General features: G+C 45.1%; 1 protein-coding gene across 9 annotated transcripts in view; it reads left to right on the top strand.

Moving 5' to 3' along the window:
• DENND1A (DENN domain containing 1A) overlaps window positions 1–18,183 on the top strand; it is a 521,188-nt gene that overhangs the window by 437,870 nt on the left and 65,135 nt on the right. For all 9 annotated transcript variants that reach the window (XM_081282502.1, XM_081282504.1, XM_081282503.1 and 6 more), the window contains 2 exons: window positions 16,450–16,554; window positions 16,904–16,991. In XM_081282502.1, the coding sequence (XP_081138628.1) occupies window positions 16,450–16,554; window positions 16,904–16,991 (193 nt within the window). The remainder of the gene's footprint in view (window positions 1–16,449; window positions 16,555–16,903; window positions 16,992–18,183) is intronic.

Below are 18,183 nucleotides of genomic sequence, written 5' to 3' on the forward strand. Positions count from 1 at the left end.
CCATTTCATTCTCCATTCTCCCTTCCCTATTCCCACTCTTGCCGTGCATGCTCACAGTTCTGATAGGTTTCTAGGTAGTTGCCACCCCACCCTCACCATCTCTGCAGCTAATAGCTTCTGTTTATTTAGCTCACCCGTGCATATTTTAGCCTCATAATTTTTCCTCCTGAATCAGCCTCTGCAGATTCTAATCACCTCACTTTCTCTTCCCTGAATTCCCTCCAATTTGGAGATTCAAAAGAGGCGCTTCTCTGCATGAACATGCTGTGATTCAATTTGAAAATAAATTTCTCCTGGCAGCAGCCATCTTTCTGAAGAGTGACATTTAAGACTGACAGTGGACAAGATTGTAAACAGGTTTCCAATAAGAAAAAAAGTCCGTGCTAAGTGCATTCTGTGAATTTTTTTAAACAATGTTTGCATGTCCGCGCGCATGTCTATAATTGCAGCCTTGCTGTGACGCCGTCTGCTATAGGAAGAATTCCGGGATGATGTGGGTCTGTTTCAAACTGTCTTGGTATTCTTTTACTTTTTGGAAACTGCCTTATTTCATGAGACTGACTCACATACAGAAATGCAGACCATTCATTCATTCATTCATTTAGCATTACTCACTGCCACTTGAGTGGCAGGCTGTGTGCTCCAGAAGATGCTGTAGACTGAAAAGACAGTTCACACCCTATGTATAAAGAGTTCATGTCCTCAAGCAGGAGATAGCAAGTAAGCAGGGACTGTAATGCAGTGTGATAGAGGTAAGCTGGGGCACCATAGAAGCCAAAGGAAGACCCAGAGGGATGTGGCTGTGGAGCAAGGATGGCTTCATCAAGGCCATAACCCCTGCACTTGGCTTGCAAGATGAGTAGGAGTCAGCCTGATGAAGAGGAGGAAGGGCAGTCCAGGCAAAGGGAAAAGCAGAAGGGGTTGGAACAGAGTACAGGAAGCGTTGCTTTGGACAACTATCAGGGATCAAGACTTTCAGTTTGTGGGACAAGTGTCAGGAGGTATGGTTGGAGGGCATGAAGAGCTCAAGTTGGGAGTAAGAGATGTCATTGGGTGATCAGAGTGGCACTAGATCAGGTGAAGAGCCTGGAAGCAGTGGCCAGGGAGAAGGCACTGACTGCTCTCTGGGCAGAAGATCAGGAGGCCTGGGGACCTCACAGGGTCAGCTGGAAGTTATGAATAAGAACCTTTAGAAAGTATAATAGGGAGCCCACCAGCAGGAAATCTATTATGTCGTATTTCTTTGAAAACAACTTTGCTCACATGCACCTCAAAAGTACTAGCTGGTATTTGGGAGCTGGAGACAGTCTTGCTTGACATCAGGGAATGCATTGCCAGTAGAATGAATCCAGCTGATATTTGCCTTCCCTATTGATCATTACTAAATAAGCTTCTTCCAAGGTTTCTTGGAATTGTCTCTAGACAGTCCCCTAGCCCGAACCATACAGTACCCTGCAGCGTTGAAAGGAAGCAGGAGGCTCCTGATGTAGCACCAAAGCAGAGGGAGAATCATTTGGTCCTCATAGAGATTATTTGCAAAAGGCCTTTCAGGGTCCTGGAGGGGTAGCCAAGCCAAGCGGCATGGAATGGTCCAGTCTAAACTCTAGCATACAAGCACTCTCATTGCGCAGCTTCTCTTTTCTTCTTGCCAAACTAACCAGCTTCTACTCATCCCTCTAAGCCAGAGGTAAGGGAGGGCTAGGCAAACAGCCTATCACTCCAGCTCCCTAAGCTCTTGGCCTCTTGTTCAAATGGGCTGAAAGCTTCAGGATTCCTGCACTATGTGTGGGTCAAATGAGGCAGTGACTGGGAAACCACCTCAAAAGCTGGGAAGTTTCCCAAGTGAAGGGAATTAAAGCCATAGCAGTTGCTTTGCTGATGTCCCAGGACTCCATCTGGTGAGGGGCAGCTTTGAAAAGAATGGCTAGAATGAAACTTGGATGTGATCTTGCAATGTCAGTTTTTCTTGTAGCTCCTCTCATCAAGAGCAAATGAGAGTTGATGATGTTAGTGACCTTTTGAAAGGTGACAGGTGACAAGAGGAAAGAACCCAGAGTTTAGACTCAGATATGCCCATGTGTGAACCCCACCCCCACCTGCTTGTCACGTGGAATTGGCAAGTCACTTGACCTTTCAGAGCTTGATTTCCAGATCTGCAGATGCCTCCCCTGCCTGTCACATGCACTGTTTGTTTCCTTGTGTGATCACCCACACTGTCTGAGGGAGGGACTGTGACTGCTTTAGTCATTACTATTTCAGTGCTTACATGGGGCCTGGCTCATAGTAGATGTACAATAAATCGTTGGTTTTTCATTTATAACTCACTTTTAATACCTCCCTGTCACTGTATCAATGATAAATTGGATTAGCACAATGTCATGTTTGGTGTTCCCTCAAGACCAGTAGCTTGTGGAATAACATCTTGCCACCACTCTTGCCCTGCTGATGTTCTGGCACTTAATGTCCCCTTGTGGGTTTTTTCCCCACATTTTATTATAAAAATATTCAAACATACAGAAAAGTGGAAAGAAACTTACAGTGAACACCCACATATCTACCATCTAGATTGTACCATTAACATTTTATTATTCTTGTTTTATCACATCTGTCCATCTATGCATCTATCAATGCTTCTTGTTCTTTCATGCATTTCAGAGTAAACAGCAGACATCAGTATACACTTCCCTTTAAACATTCAGCGCCTCTATAGACATCTAGAATACATACTGTTTGAATGTGTACAGCAGGCTCTCAGTAAATGATTGCTGCCATTATTATTATTATTATTATTATTATTATTATCATCATCATCATCATCATCATTATCATTATTGACAGTCATGGAGAGTTACTATCCCCAAGGACTAAGTACCTGCTACCCATGGTGCTGGGAAGGGCTGCCATTTCCTGGCATTCAGACTGTTCTTTATTTCATGGGATAGCTTTAGTAGGAAGATGGTTGTAAGTCCAGCTACTCTGGAGCCCCCAGCAGAATCCAGCCCCATCCCTTGGATACACATCCCCTTGACTATCACCAAAAGCTTTTTGAAGATTTACTAAGGTGACCATAATAATGGGGATGGGGGTTTTCCAATGGTTTTGTGCAGCATGTGGTTATCTGGTTTAGTCCATCTGGGGTCCTCTGGGGTCAGATGCAGTCCCCCTTCTCTCTTTATCCGTCACAGAGGGACTTGGCACATTTAGATTAGTAGCTGAAAAATCCATAAGCCAGGTTCTAAGATGTCAAATCTGGGACTTTCCAGTCCCCACCTTGACCTTGTGTAGGACTAATGCTTTCCACACATCCCAGGAATACAGCCCAGCTAGAAAAGACCCCTCAGAGAATTTGCTTTTTTCCAGAACCATGAAAGCTATACTCTCAATTCATTTGTTTACATTTAATCAACAAATGTGCCTGTGTGAACCTAAAGAAGTTACTTTTACATTTCTGTGCCTCATTTTCCCCAATTGAACCTCTTCCTTGTGGGATGTGGTGAGGATTAAACAAGTGAGGACATGAAAATCATGTAGCACAAGGAAAATGCATACAAGTGCCTGTTACTCCCATCACTACCACCACCGCTGCCACCTCCCTCCCAGGTTTTGAAATGTGCTGGAATCATCTGAGCAGCTTTGTTGAGGTCAAGCACAGCCCAAGGATGTACATTAGAAAACCTTTGGGTGAGTGTCCACCTGCCACCAGATGTAGGAACCGCTGATCAGAGTGATCAGCAAATGTTAGCTTCCCACACAGGTGATGGAAACTCAGGCAGAGAAGGAGCATGTCCAAGAGGTCACATGGAGCACCAGAACTAAAACACCACCAAAGGTCAGCAACCCCCACTTCCCAGCTTTTGGGCATATACTTACCTTGAGATCAGCCAGCGTATGTGCCAAGCCTTCAACCAAATCTGGGTTCTCCACACCATTGTGATCAGTTTTCATATAAAGGGTTCAGTAGAACTGAATCAGCTATGTGGTCTGCGGCAGATGAGATCTCACATAAGAAATCCCTATACATTACATGTTAAGACACTTATCAAGCATTTTAACTAGGAATACCCCTGTTATTTATAACCTATAAGCCCTTCAACTCCCTGGAGGATTCGCATAAGAAGTTGTCTCCCCAAATGATCACTTCACCTATATGTGGAGATAGAAAAGTATGTGTGCCACTCTGTCACTAACTGGGTAACTCTTGTAATTAGTATTTACTTAAGACAATCATTAGTCTCTGCTGGGTGACATTAAACCCACGTTTGCAATATTTTTATCCAGGCCTTCCCCACACCTGCGATGGCAGGCGAGTGAGCCTGCAGCAGGAACCCCTGCGGTGCTTCATAAGTAAGCCTGTAAGCACCTGGGCCAGCCGCCTGCAGGCCACTCAGGTGCCACTCAAGCAGTGGGCCAGGGGACCTCCAATGGTCCTCTTATGCATCCAGGCAACCAATACCTGAGGTGGGGTTCCTCATTTCCCTTTACTTCCCAACCTCAGAAATGAAAATGAATGTCCCTTTAAGCCACACAACAACATCACAGGGCAGATCTTATTACCATCCTGCTTTTCCAGAAGAGTAAACTGAGACTCAAAAGAGTTGAGTGCTTCGCTAGTGCCACATTGCTATCAAGGGGATTCCAGCCTAGCCTAGCTGAACCTGTGCTTTTTTTTTACTCTGTTCTCAGCCTCAGTCATTTTTTATTCCTCTGAATGAACAGGGAGAAAGGAAGTGGAGCTAATGTTTTTGAGTGCCTACATGTGCTAGGCAGTTAATTCTCACAACTGAAATAAATTCATCCAAGGTAAGAATAAGTGGTCCCATTTTATAGATGGAGAAACTGAGGCCCTAGAAAGGTTTAAGTTACTTGCTAGAGATTTCATAGCTCATAAGCATCAGAGCCAAAATCAAACCCCAGCCTGATTCCCAAACACTCGACATTTTCACACCTTACTCAAGACCTTAATAACAGACATTTGCCATACATGTGGATAATAAATTATGGCTTTGTACAAACTCTAAGATTTTGTTATTTTCCTGTACTCACATAAAAGAAACTTTCTGCTTAACATTATTGAGACTTTAAGAAAATTTATCTTGGTTGAAAATTACCATTATCATAAGAGCTTTACATTGATATAGGGTTTTATAATTTTCAGGGCTCTTCCATAATTATTGAATTAACTCCTTAAAATAATCCTGTGAAAGTGGGTATAATAAACCCATTTTACAGAGTGGTAAAGAGAAGCCAGTTGTGTGCCCATTGCTCAGCCTCTGAAGCCCACGTTCTCCTCAAACTTGGCAGGGCATAGCTCCCAGGCCTCGACCTATAGCATGGAGACTACAGAGTGAGGAATAAAGACACTATGAGTAGAGAAAGAGATGGGAGGTGGGGGCAGCCTTGTGGAAGGAGAGCCTATCATCAGGAACCCCTTCATTAAAGGTGGTGACATCTCCTCACCCACACAAACAGGCCTGAAGTTGTGATGGTCAGAGAACTACAAAAATAACAGCTCTCACACTGATTCCTACACAAGAGGAACTGGTGGTTCCAGGGCAGATAAGAATGACTTTACAAGATGAAAATGATCAGTGAGGGCACGCAGGTCTGGGGGGCAGCGGAGTTGGCATTTTTTGGCCCTGCAAATAGCTGCCCATCTGCTCTCTGTCAGAATGTGTTAGGAGTGCATCTGGACTGCTGCCCCTGAGCCTCAGCTCCAGGCAGGTCATGTGGTCGTCTCCACGACAACTCCAGGAGCAGTGGAAACTGCTGTGCTCGGAGCCAGATGCTGCTCTGCACATGTGCCCTAATTAGATGGGGTTCCCTGCCTCCCCCACCTCGCCGCCCCTGCCAGCCACACACCAGCTTCTCCCTTCCCTCTAGCTCCTCCTCACATCCTCGGTCTGGCTGCCTGGCCCTCCACCCTGTTTGCTTCTTCCTCAAAATGTCCCTGTTGCTGCTCCACAGTAGAGTAATTCATGAACTAGAGACAGAGGACCCACCCTGACCCAGGCACCAAGCAGGAGATGCCAGGGTGAAGCAAATCCAGCACAGCCTGTACCCTCAAGGAGGCCATCTCTGCTGAAACTACCATTAATGCTATGGCAGAGGTGAGCCTAGGGGCTCAGAACCCAGAAGAGGGACACCCAGGCTAAGGCCTGGAGGGTTCTGGAAGCGATTTGGGCAGCTGGCCCCGAATTAGACCTCAGAGGGTGAGGGGACTCCTCAGCCTGAGAAAGAAGAGAGCACAGCATGTGTAAAGGCAGGAGATGACAGACTCTTTTAGAGAACTGAGGCCCACTCCATGTTATGGGGTAGCATGGATTATTTGAGGCACAAGGAAATGTGTCCTCAAAACCCAGCAAAACCAGCTCCTCCCTGCTCTTTGCTTCCACCTGTCTCCTGTGTCTCCTGGGCACACAACTGGCTTCTCTTTACCACTATGTAAAGTGGGTTTATTATATCCACTTTCACAGGATTATTTTAAGGAGTTAATTCATCTCCAAGTGCCTGCTCCTCCTTGGTGCTTGGCCATTATATCACTCCTCCTCGTATGGCCTTCCTAGGATCCCACCCCTCCCAAACAGGTTCACCTCAGTCAGAGGTATTAGTTGAGGGTAGTAAGGTATAGAAGATTCCACCTGAGATGTGATGCCCAGCTGTAAAAGGGCATCTGAAAAAAGCCATAAAGGATATTGACCTCCATTAGCACTTGCCATGTGCTACTTGGTGATGGCACCTTGACAAATGCTACATCACTGTAAACCTCAAATATGAAGTAAGGGATATTTCCAATGGACAGCTGAGGAAACTGAGGCTTGGAGAGGCTTGCTTCTAGCCATTTGCAGCTTTGGACTCACTCAGTCCCTGTGAGTCCCTAAGTCATACTAACCCCCATAGACTCCGAATGCCTCATACTAGGGCTGTAACTGGAGTAAACAGAAAAGGATGTCTTCTTGTGGAAGGTCAGTTGCCATTTCTTGGAGTCTCCAGAAACCAGAGGAAAAAACACATCTGGACAATTGAGCATGCACAGTGTTCTGGGGTATCATGGGGAGAGCCTGGGCTATGGGTCAGATGGAACTGGCCTCAGATACCACTATAGTTCTTTTAGGTCTGTGGCCTTAGGCAGGTCACATCCCCTCCTTCCACAAGATGAGGGTGAGGAACCTCTCTGGGGTTATCACAGAAAGGCAGCCTGCAACAATATATAGTCACAAGAAAGGCTGCACAGAAGATTGATATTGCTGTGGAGATTCATATTGCTGTGGCTCAGAGCCATGGTCTCACCTCCACTACCCTGTCACCTGTCATGCACAGTAGTACACGCCACATACACTGCATCAGGGCTGACTGAAGTAGAATCTAACACCTGCTGTGAGCAGAGAACCTCCAAAACTGGGGATGGAAAACTGGGGTATTTTTTGTAGCCCTCTACTGGGAGTCAAGCCCTTAGCTAAGCACCTTGCATGAATCAGCTGTGACCCCCACAACCCTGTGAAACAGGAAGTCACGCCCCCTTTCACAAATGAGAAGAGGATTTAGGGATTTGCCCTGAGTTCCAGATATGGTGGGTGGCAGAGCCTGCATTCCCCTCGCAGTTTCTTTTCTGTGCACCATGGCACATTTCTCTGTGGAGGCCACGGCAGACCTCAGAGAGATCTCATCTAGGTCTAGAAACAACACGTGTTAATATTAGAAAGTATCATGACAATTTCCCAACCATCCCAATTTATAGAGGAAGAAGCTGAGGCCTAAGCAGGAAAATGAATCAAGGCCAAGTCAAGTGCTTGACTCTTCTCCTTGTGCTCTTTCCACTTTACAATGCTGCCATTTATTCATGACTAGAAACTTCCAGATGAAGCCTCCTGTGTATCACACCAGTGCCAGGCACTGGAAGCTCAACCCAGTCAAAGGACACTCGATGGGGAGGGGTGATATTAAATAAAGGAACCAGGGGATGAAGAGCCAAGCCCAATAATTCGGTATGTGGACACTGCTATGAAGGACCCTCCCAAGATTCATGTCACCACCAGTCCTCTCTTGACTCAGTTAGATGGTGGGGCTTTTGCCTTTGCAGACTAATCTGCGCTGCTTCAGCCTTATGCCATTTTTCCTTTTGATCTGAATCCCTTGTTCCTATTGCTATAATTAATGTTGGCTGTCCTATTGATGGCTTTTCACGTTGACTTCTCTCTCCCAGTGATTTGCCAGGCCCTCAGACCTGTTCTCTGTACAGTAGGCTTTCTTAGGACTGTGTGTTCATGCTTAAAACACTGAAACCCTCATCTCTAGTTAGAGAAACCCTCTCTGAGACATTGGAATGCCATTTATTGTTAAAACCCAGAATCGGGCTCCCAGTGGCAGTGAGGTGACAGACACTACCCACATGGCTGAGCCAGCAGGTGCTTGATATTAAATCTGGACATGTCCCATTTGGTTTCCATTCAAGGAGACAGGTTTGCTCTGCTGAGGCACCAGGACCATCCCCTCTCTCAAGTCAGCTCTGTCCTTGAGCCACCAATGCTCCATGGACATACCCAACACTGAATCACATGCTCAAAGCATGCCATAGATATGGCTACTACCATCATATCATATCAGTGAGAAAATAGGGCTCCAAGAGGTGAGGCACCCACTGCTGGCTTATTGTGGAGCCAAAACTCATACTCATTTCTCCGGAGCCCTCTCTCAGCATCACTGCCTCATAATCCATCTCTTTGGATGCTTCTAGAGCAGCTCCAGCTGGCAGTACATGTGTCAAACAGAATCTTATGATTATCTCTCTTAATGGAAGCGAAAGAACACTGGGCTGCATGAGCCCCAGGGCCAGACACTTTGCTTCAAATCTGGCTCTGCCATTGACCAGCTCTATAACCTCAGGTAGTTGATCTCACCTCTCAGAGCCTCGATTTCCTTATCTGTAAAATGGAAATCATCCTCATACCTACCTCCTGGGTTGCTGTGAAGAATAAGCGAGATAATGCATGGAAACCCACCTAGCACAGGGCAGGCGCTCAGCAAGCGGTAGCTGTTTTTAATCACTGCACCTGCTTTCCTCTAAGAGCCGATTCCCATCTGCATTTCTTAGGGGAAGAAAATCTTGAGCTAGTATGCATGAAGACCAACTTCATTGTGTCTCCTCGGTTTCCACGGGCCTCCCCACTCATCTTCGTTCCTGCACTAATCAGAATTTCCTGACTTCTCCCTGTTTGTCTCGGTTAATGCGGAAGGAAGGGGCTGCTGGCACAGAGGAGCCAGGCGTGGGCTGACGTGCCTGTGATTTGAATGTCTTTACTATAATCTAGCGAGTGTGTGTGGGGGCTTCTGTCAATACTGGAGCTGTGGCCAGAATGGGCAAATACTGTCAGCCCGCCTGTCTCTGCCCCTGCAAATTATCCAAGTAGCTCTTGTCGGACACCCACATTTCCCCTAACTTAAATCATCCGAACAGCAAGCCGGCTTCAGGATGAGACATTGATTCTTTGTTTAGGGCTTATTATAGTGGCAGGGGCCCAGGCTAGGAGTCTGTCCCCAGCGTGCCTCAGCTACAACACAAATGCATCAGAAAGCTGTCTTGGTCCTGTCACCCCAAGTGTGACTTGACCCAGCCCAGCCAGGATCAGTGGCCCTCCTTCCCAATCCACCTGGTGGTCCCAGTGTGTGCTGTGTTGTGCCTCAGGGTAGGACAGAGCTTGGACTGGGAGTCATTAGACCCATCAGCTCTGGGACCTTGAACCAAATGCTTCCCTGTAGGGGTGGCCTTTCCTCATCTAGGAGATGGGGGTCATTTATGAAATTGTTCATTCTGTTGAGTTTGGGAAATGCAGGCTTTCTGGTACAGAGCAAGGATTTAGCTTATGTGGGCTCCCTTCTTGCTGCACCTGGACTGCCTCTGGCTGACCCCAAGTTATTGCAGTGGAAACCTGCCTGCCTTCTCCCTTCCCTCCCTGTTCCTGCATTCTAATAAATAAGGCTTTGGACTCTCCAAGCCAGACACCATGCTAAGCCTTTTCTGTTCTCACTTGGAATCCACCGTGCCTCCTGGGCAGCCTCATCCTCCTGGCCCTGGGACTGGTGCTGAGTCCTGAACAGAGAATTTGGAGGTATTTAAACAAAACACAGACCAAATGGGACTGCTGGTGAAAAATTGGACCAAATCTGTGGCTTTCTTAATTTCTTTATTCTTGTTCAGAAAAAAAAAAAAATGACTGTTGATCAGTCTAGACTAGTCAGTTTCCCTCTGACAGTGGTTTTTAGCTTTGGCTACACTAGAGTCAGTTTTAAAAATGCAGCTCTGGCATGGGGGTTTTAAGCATCAGTGGCCATTCTAATGCATCGCCAAGGCTGAGAACAACTGACCTCCACTTGCCCATCCCTGTTTGATCCCCAGCAGTCTCATGAGGTAGGGAGTTTTTCCTGTGTATGATAAGGCTGAGGGTGGTCACTTGCCAAAGGAGATATACAAAAGCAGCAAGGGGCAGAGCTGGAGCTAGAGCCCAGATAGTGTCCCACTCCCCATCTGCCTCTCCTGGAGCAACAGAGAGCCCTCAGGAAGCTCATAGTATGCTGGGAACAACATGTCTTTACCACAGGTGGTGTTTGTGTAGAAACATTGGGAGGCATTAGGTAAGGGTATCCCAAGGAGGCGATGAGAGGAAGCCTGGTGGGGGCATGGGGCAACACAGAATCTCTGAGGGGAGGAGATGTGTGTGGATGAGATGGAAGGGTCATCAGCAAGGACAGGCAGCTAGGAGAGGCCATAGAGAGCCTTGAAAATCATGCTCAGGGATTTAGAAACCACAGTTCTTTGAGCCACAGGTTGACCTGAAGCTCTTCTGCCCTACTGAGTCATGTGAATGTGGTCAATGGTCAGTGTATTAATGTACAGTAGTAAACTCTGACATCACTGTGGTTCAATAGGTAGTGTAATTTTAGAACAGGAATCAGAGAGATGGATCTGTAGTCAAGGTTGAGGCCTTATACATCTGAAAAATTATTAAACTGTGAGCTATGTTTCTGAGTCTTATTTTCTTTGGATCAAGTAGTAAGAGGTAACCTTAGAAGACTCAGCCCTACTGAGTCATGAGTGGCTGCTCACTGAGTCCTAATGCAGAAGAGATGGGAGAAAATAGCCCCCAGGGAGGCTGGGAATGTGGCTCAGATTGTGGCAGAGTGCTTGCCTCGCATGTGTGAGGCACTGGGTTCAATCCTCAGCACCACATAAAAATAAATAAATAAAAGTATTGTGTCCATCTACAACTAAATATATATATATATATTTAAAAAAAATAGCCCCCAGGATGGCTTCACCAACCTTCAGCCTGTGCAATCACACAGGACCCAGACTCAGTTTAGTACTCTGCCATCACCATCTTAAAATTCTTAACACTTTTACCTTTGAACTTGTCTTTGTGAATGAAGTCCAGTGGGATGATGGAACATGGGCATAAGCAAGGGAGATAGGCGTGATGCCTGTCTCCCAAGGAGCCTGGACATCCCAGGCTCATGATGTCATGATCTGTCATGGAGAAACCTGTTTATGGTCATCTGTTTTAATCTTCAAAGTGATTCTGTAAATTAGGCCAGCATTGCATGATTGTCACAGATGAGGAAATACAAGTTAACTGAGATCACATAATTAGTACATTCATAGTCAGGGTTCTGGTGTCTTTTGACTCCAAGACACCTTCTCTCTCTACCATGTTGAGTCACCTTAAAGGATCAAATCAAAACAAAGTTTTAAGTTTTTATAAAGGTGCCTTTTTAAAAATGAAACCCAGCCCGTGGTGCCAGTGTCACACTGTGCTATAACTGTTTGTTCCCTGAACCAGGCAGGATTCTTTGACAATAGGAGTTTTCCTTTTTAACTTTTTATTATGAAAAATTTCAAACTTATGCAAAGTAAGCAAACCCCCATGCATACAACTTCCACAATTATAAGTGTTCTGTCATTTCTTTTAAGATTTAAAAAATGTTTAATTGTAAAATATGTGTAAAATTTCTCATCTTAATCATTTTTAAATGTACAATTCAATGACATTAAGTACATTCAGATTGGTGTACAACCAGCTTCCTTTCATCTCCAGAACTTTTTCATCTTGCAAACCTGAAACTCTGTCCTACTAACTCCTCACACTTTAAGTACGCTGTACCAGTGGAATTATATGGTAGTTGTTTTTTTGTTTTGTTTTGTTTTGTTTTGTTTTGTTTTGTCTGACCTACTTTACTTAGCATAATATCTTTAAGGTTCATCCATGTTGTAGCATGTGACAGATTCCTCCATTTTTACAGGTTAAAAATATTCTATTGTGTATAAATACCATATTTTGTGTATCCATTCATCTGTAGGTGTACTGTGGGGTTTCTTTCATCTTCTGGCTATTGCTGCTATGGATAGAATGCCCTGCCATTCTTGTGTCATCTCTATTTTCATCCACTCCCCTTTCCTCATCCAGTTATTATTATTTATAAGAACTGTATTTTATTTATCTTTTTATTCCTCCTATACAGAACCTGGCACATAGGAACTGCTTTTTAAATGTTTGGATGTATGTATGGATCTTCCAACATCGTTTTGTTTTTTAAATTTTAAGCAAGGTCTATAAAGAGGAAACTGACAGGTGTTTCTGTTCCCTGTCTCTAAGAATTTCACAGTAAAAATACATATAAATTTTTGATTAAAATTACATTTATAAAAGAAGATAACAATTTACTACTTTAAGTGTGGGTCAGCAGAACAAGGACAGTTGCTGAAGAAGCTGTTGGGAGGTGGCATTTTCACACCGGCACTGACAGTGCTGAGGATAAAGTCATTTATTTCTGGAATTCTCAAAAACCTTTGGAATCACCAACTTCACCTGTTAACAAAGACTCAACTCATTAACGATGGAGTTTTTGATTGATTCCATATGTCAAGAAGATAATACAAGAGTGAAACTTGTCTTTTTGTAACAAAGTCTTTGATAGGGTTGAGCAGCTGTGTTGCACTGTCCTTCGGGTCATGGATGAAAACTCCACTAATGCCATCTAAGCGCAAATGCTCACGGCCTGACTTCCAGGCATTAACATCACCACCAGCCAGTAGCCCCAGCATCTAGAGTGTCACCTAAGAAGACAAGAGGTTTAATCAATCTAGTAAGAAAACTAAATCAGCCCTTCTTGCAAGGAAGGGAATTGACAAGACACCTTGCCTCCTCTGCACTGCAGGGGGTAAGCGTGGGGAGTGGCCATGCCAGTTGCAGGACAAGGATGGACAAGTAGGAAAATGGCACTGTGTCCTCACCTTGGACTTGTGACAGGAAGAGCCTTCGCAGCAGTTTACTTACTCCCTGAAGCAGCTTGTGTCTGAAAGACTGCACTGTGTGTCCAGGAGAACCTGAAGGGAGGTTCTACCTTTAAAAAGAACGTTCCTGGGTTGGGCATGGTTGTGCACACCTGTAATCCCAGCAACTCAGGAGCTGAGGCAGGAGGATGGCAAGCCTGAGGCAGCCAGCCTGGACAATGTAGGATAAATCTCAGTGATTGAACACCTCAGGGTTTCAATCCCCAGTACCGGGGCAAGAGAGAGAGAGCACACCCCTGTTCTCCAGCAGATATCTGAGGGCAAACAGAACTGAGACTTCAGAGTAAAGCCACCTCTACTATCACCCATGTGTGTGATGGGGACCACTAAGAGTTAGACCCTAACTTTACCATTTCCAAGTCACCCAGGTTACCTCAGTTATTTCTGTAAATGTTGAGTGTGATTCCTGATTCACTGAAGTTCTCAAATTGGTAAACAGAACTGTGAAGTGTGTAGCACAGTGCCCCCAGAGCTTGCTATCGGATGACGCACACTGTGATTCATGTCATTGTCTTAGAAAGGGAGTTACTTGAGGGGAACGAGGCCTCTGTGAGAACACTGAGCAGGACTGAGTGACTGCAACACAGAGACCTGAGTTTGGGAGGAGAGTCCAGGCAGAAAGAATAGAACTGGTAAAAACAAGGAAAAAAGTGGGAACAGATATGGCATATGATCAGAGCATAATTTGGCACAATAGGTATATAGGTAGCAGAGGCAAAGGGACATGTGGACTCAGGGAAAGAAAGGCAAGGTCAGCTTGGAAAGGGTCTGCTTGCCCAATTTAGGAGCACGTCCTTTCCTCTCCACGCAGAGTGCCTGGGATATGCCACATCTGTCATTACATGTGCAGTGTTGAGCAAGTATCATTCATGCCCTCGTGAAGCATCTCGTTTAGTAGAATAGTAGAAAAGAACATGCATGAATCAGATCATCACACAGAGGTGACATCTGTGCAGTCCTACTCTCGAGTGGGATATTCACATGATCCAATTTGCATTTTATAACTTACTCTGGCTAGAAAAATTGGAGTAGACAATAAGGAATGAGACAGGAGAGGGACATAGAGGTGAGCCAGCAATCCAGGCTTATGCCAGGGTGCTGGATGGCAAGCAGGGAATGAGCATGTGAGACTCTTCACAGGTGGATTGGAAGGACTTGGAAGTCTGATAGATCTGTGGTGGCCCCTAAGAATACTGGGAATGCTGCTGATTAAGAAAGAAGGAAAAGCAGGTTGAGGTGTAGTTCTGATGGAATAATAATTAAGAGTGTGGGCCATTTTGAATTTGAAGTGCCAGTGCGTACTCCAGGTGTGGACTAATGCGTATAGATTTGGAGGTGTGGAAAGGTAACTGAACTGAAGATGTTTATCCAGAGTTGCCAGGATTCAAGTGATACTGTGCCATGGATGAGATCATCTGGAGAGAGAATAGCCCTGCCATGGTCCCACGGGTGAGAAGCAGAACTTCCAAGCCACAAGAATGGAATTCCAGCTGGACTTCTGTTTATCATCAGTAGCTGGTCCTTTGGCTATTTGGCAAGGAAGATGGCAGTCCCTGCCAAAGTAATAAATGTTATGAACAGCTCTGTCTTTTTTTCCAGAGAACTAATTTTTTTTCTCATGCACAATACAAAGTTTGATTTGTTTTCCTTCTTGCTTTGACAGCCAGGGAGCTCAGAGCTAACTTTGTAACCTAATTTTAGAAACTGTATAGGACCTATGTACCCAGGCACCCTATTCCCAAATAAATACATTTTATATAATTATGTATTTCCCAACCCTGATTTTTCTTTGTAGTCTTGGGTGCTTACATAAGGTGCCTCGGGTCCTTTGTAAAAGTTGGTAGTGCATACTATATAAAAACACTCCTTCCCCTGACCCTCGCATTCTTGGGTCATCCTCCAGCCTGTGCAGTGTTTGCCCAGTTGCTGAGACTAGTTGGCTAGTTGTCAACTAGACTGAATCAGGAGGAACTCTTGGAACTTAGAGAGCTAGACAGTAAATTTAACACTCACGTAACTCATTAAAAAAGGATGAAAGTGGAGCTTCAAACATCTCTGTGTTTGCCACCAAGTCTGTGAAGGGGTGGGGGCACCCTTAATTCAACTCAAGATGTAAAAGCCCGATCTTTCAGAATTGAGAATACACTGCTGAAATTAAAGACTTATCTATGTAGATAAATACTCCACATGTGTTCAAAGAGAGATCGAGGTGTTGACTGTACAGGATGGGATTTTTAAAGCATACGGTATCATTTTCTTGACTTATAAAATGTAGTTTGGTGAAAGCAAACTTCTTTATCAAACAACTTTTAAGCACAAATTGACTTGATGGGGGGATAGATTTTATTTTTGATCATCTTGCTTTTTAAAATAATTAATTATTTTTAAATTTTAGGCTGGGCATGATGGTGCATGCCTGTCATCCCAGCTTCTCAGAAGGTTGAGGCAGGAGAATGTGACTTTGAGGCCAGCGTGACCAACTTAGCAAGACACTGTCTCCAAAACAATTAAATAAAATTAAATGATAATTTGCTATAGGTAACAATCAGCATAAGTGGTTTTCAAACTGTGTTCCACAGCTGGTGTCCTATGAACAACAAAGGTATGTGAGAGATGGGAGTAAGGAGAAGGCCACCAAGCAAGGAGAGCCCAACCGTGGCCCCCCTCCTCCCAGCTCCCAGCACAGCAGCTCAATTCTGCCTTATGTAACAGGCTTTTTCTGCCTGAGTATCTATCTGAATATAATGTTCTGCTCCTAACACTGGAAATAAACCAAAAAAAAAGTTTGGAAATCATCATAGTGGAAGACATATTCTCACTAACTTGCTATTGAGATGTGACTGTCACTAATACAGAAGGGGAGGAATGGGGGCTTTGGAATCTGACCCTGAGTTCTGGCTGTACCTCCTCATCTTCTGTGATTGGGGGTTGGCCCTTTCTTGAAATAGTGTTCCCACCCCTAGACTAGAATGACTTACATAATAATGATGACTTCACTAATGAAAATTAGGTAAATGAGCAGATGTGAAAGCAGCCAGAAGGAGGGTAAGCACTGATTCCTTTCCCTTCAAGCCTCCAACCCTCCTGTCAACTTCTTCTTTTCCCAGGAGGAACCCATCACCTTCTGTGAAGAAGCCTTCGTTTCCCACTATCGCTCTGGAGCCATGAGGCAGTTCCTGCAGAATGCCACACAGCTGCAGCTCTTCAAGCAGGTGCCCAGCTTCCCTGGGGGCGGGGCCTGCATTTGTCCCAGCAGGGATTTCTGTAGCTGCCTTCACACTGAGCCCTGAGACTGAACAAGGAGGGGACCCAAACCTGCAGGCCCAGGGGAGGGTGACTGGATGAAGAGGGTGGCCAGCCATCAGACAGTCCCTTAGCAAACATGATGGGAGGCTTTCTAAGTTTCATAAATGTGTCGCCAGGTTCGTAGAAAACTCGGTGTTGAAGGGCCTTTCCTATATTGGAAAGCATGGCTGTTCTTTGGGCATGCACCGAGGTCCCCAACTGGATGGTTTTTCCTGTTTATGTAGACAAGCTGTTGTGCTTTTGCTTTTCCTCTAGTTTATTGATGGTCGATTAGACCTTCTCAATTCTGGCGAGGGTTTCAGCGATGTTTTTGAAGAGGAAATCAACATGGGCGAGTATGCAGGTGAGAAGCCTCCTTTTCTTTCTGGGTTGTGGATGCTGTAGGCCAAGGTGTTCTTGCCACAGATGGATGTGGACTTCATTTCTCCATAGTTAGGGATTGGGAGGAGACTGGTTGCAACCTTGGCCTTAAAACAGCTGGAGAATTCCTCTTCAGTTTTCATGAGATGCTCGTTGGCCCATATGAATCCTCTGCTTAGGAGTTAGCTGTTTCTGCTGGGTAGAGGCTATTTAAAATGTAGTGGCCGGTATGGTGCAGGGAAAGCACATGAGATATTGAATTAGGGAACTTGGGTTCAAATCAGAACCCTGTCCCCTTGCCAGCTGCTTGTTTACACACTGAGAGCAACACACTGAGTTAGGCCTCTTTCTTTACTACCCAACTAAAAGCTCCTTGAGGGCAGAATTGGGTTTACACACTGAGAGCAACAGTGCACACCCCACAAGATTCCCGAGGAGTTGGGATCAGAGCAGGGTGTAGTCACCCAGGATAATCCTCAGTATAGGGCCAGTGCTCAGTAACTGTTTCTTTAAAATGCAAAAGTCATTGCTTGATGCCCGGTCTCTTTAAAACTGGGGGATTGTCTTTAATTTTTCAGGGATGGCATCTGAAGCCCAGAGAGATTCTAGTGGCTGACCCTACCTCCTGAATCCCAACCTGGCCTTCTTCCTAGGTCCAGTGAGTGGGCTCAGTCTTTGGCAGCAAGAATAATAACTTATAGACTTAGTCTTTGGATATAAAATAATAATACTTATACTGCCAGCCCCTCTTATTGCTGGACATATCCAGTCTGAATCATTCAATAATGCGAGCAGTTAGAAAAAAAAAAAAAAAACAGGCATGGCTTCCACCTGTGGGTATTACAGGGCCTAGCGCCTGTGCTGCATGGGGAACACAGTTGATTAATAAAACCAGTATGGTGGCTGCAGTCACTAATGGCAGATTGTTGACAAGCATTTCCTGAACCCCTGTGTCCAGAGTTGGTAAATAATGAAAGACTTAATTCTGCCTTCAAGGAGCTTTCAGTTGGGTAGTAAAGAAAGAGGCCTAACTAAAGACAGATAAAAATTAAATGAGTGCAGGTAAAGGAGTAGAAACAGGTTTTTGTGCAGCTGGACTAGGACTCTCACTGCATACTGTGGGAGCTTCCCAAGGGGACAGGGTTTGAGTTGGCTTCTCACCATAGGATATCAGT

The sequence above is a fragment of the Spermophilus citellus genome, assembly GCF_964194105.1.
Source record: "Spermophilus citellus genome assembly, chromosome: 2".
NCBI lineage: Eukaryota > Metazoa > Chordata > Mammalia > Rodentia > Sciuridae > Spermophilus > Spermophilus citellus.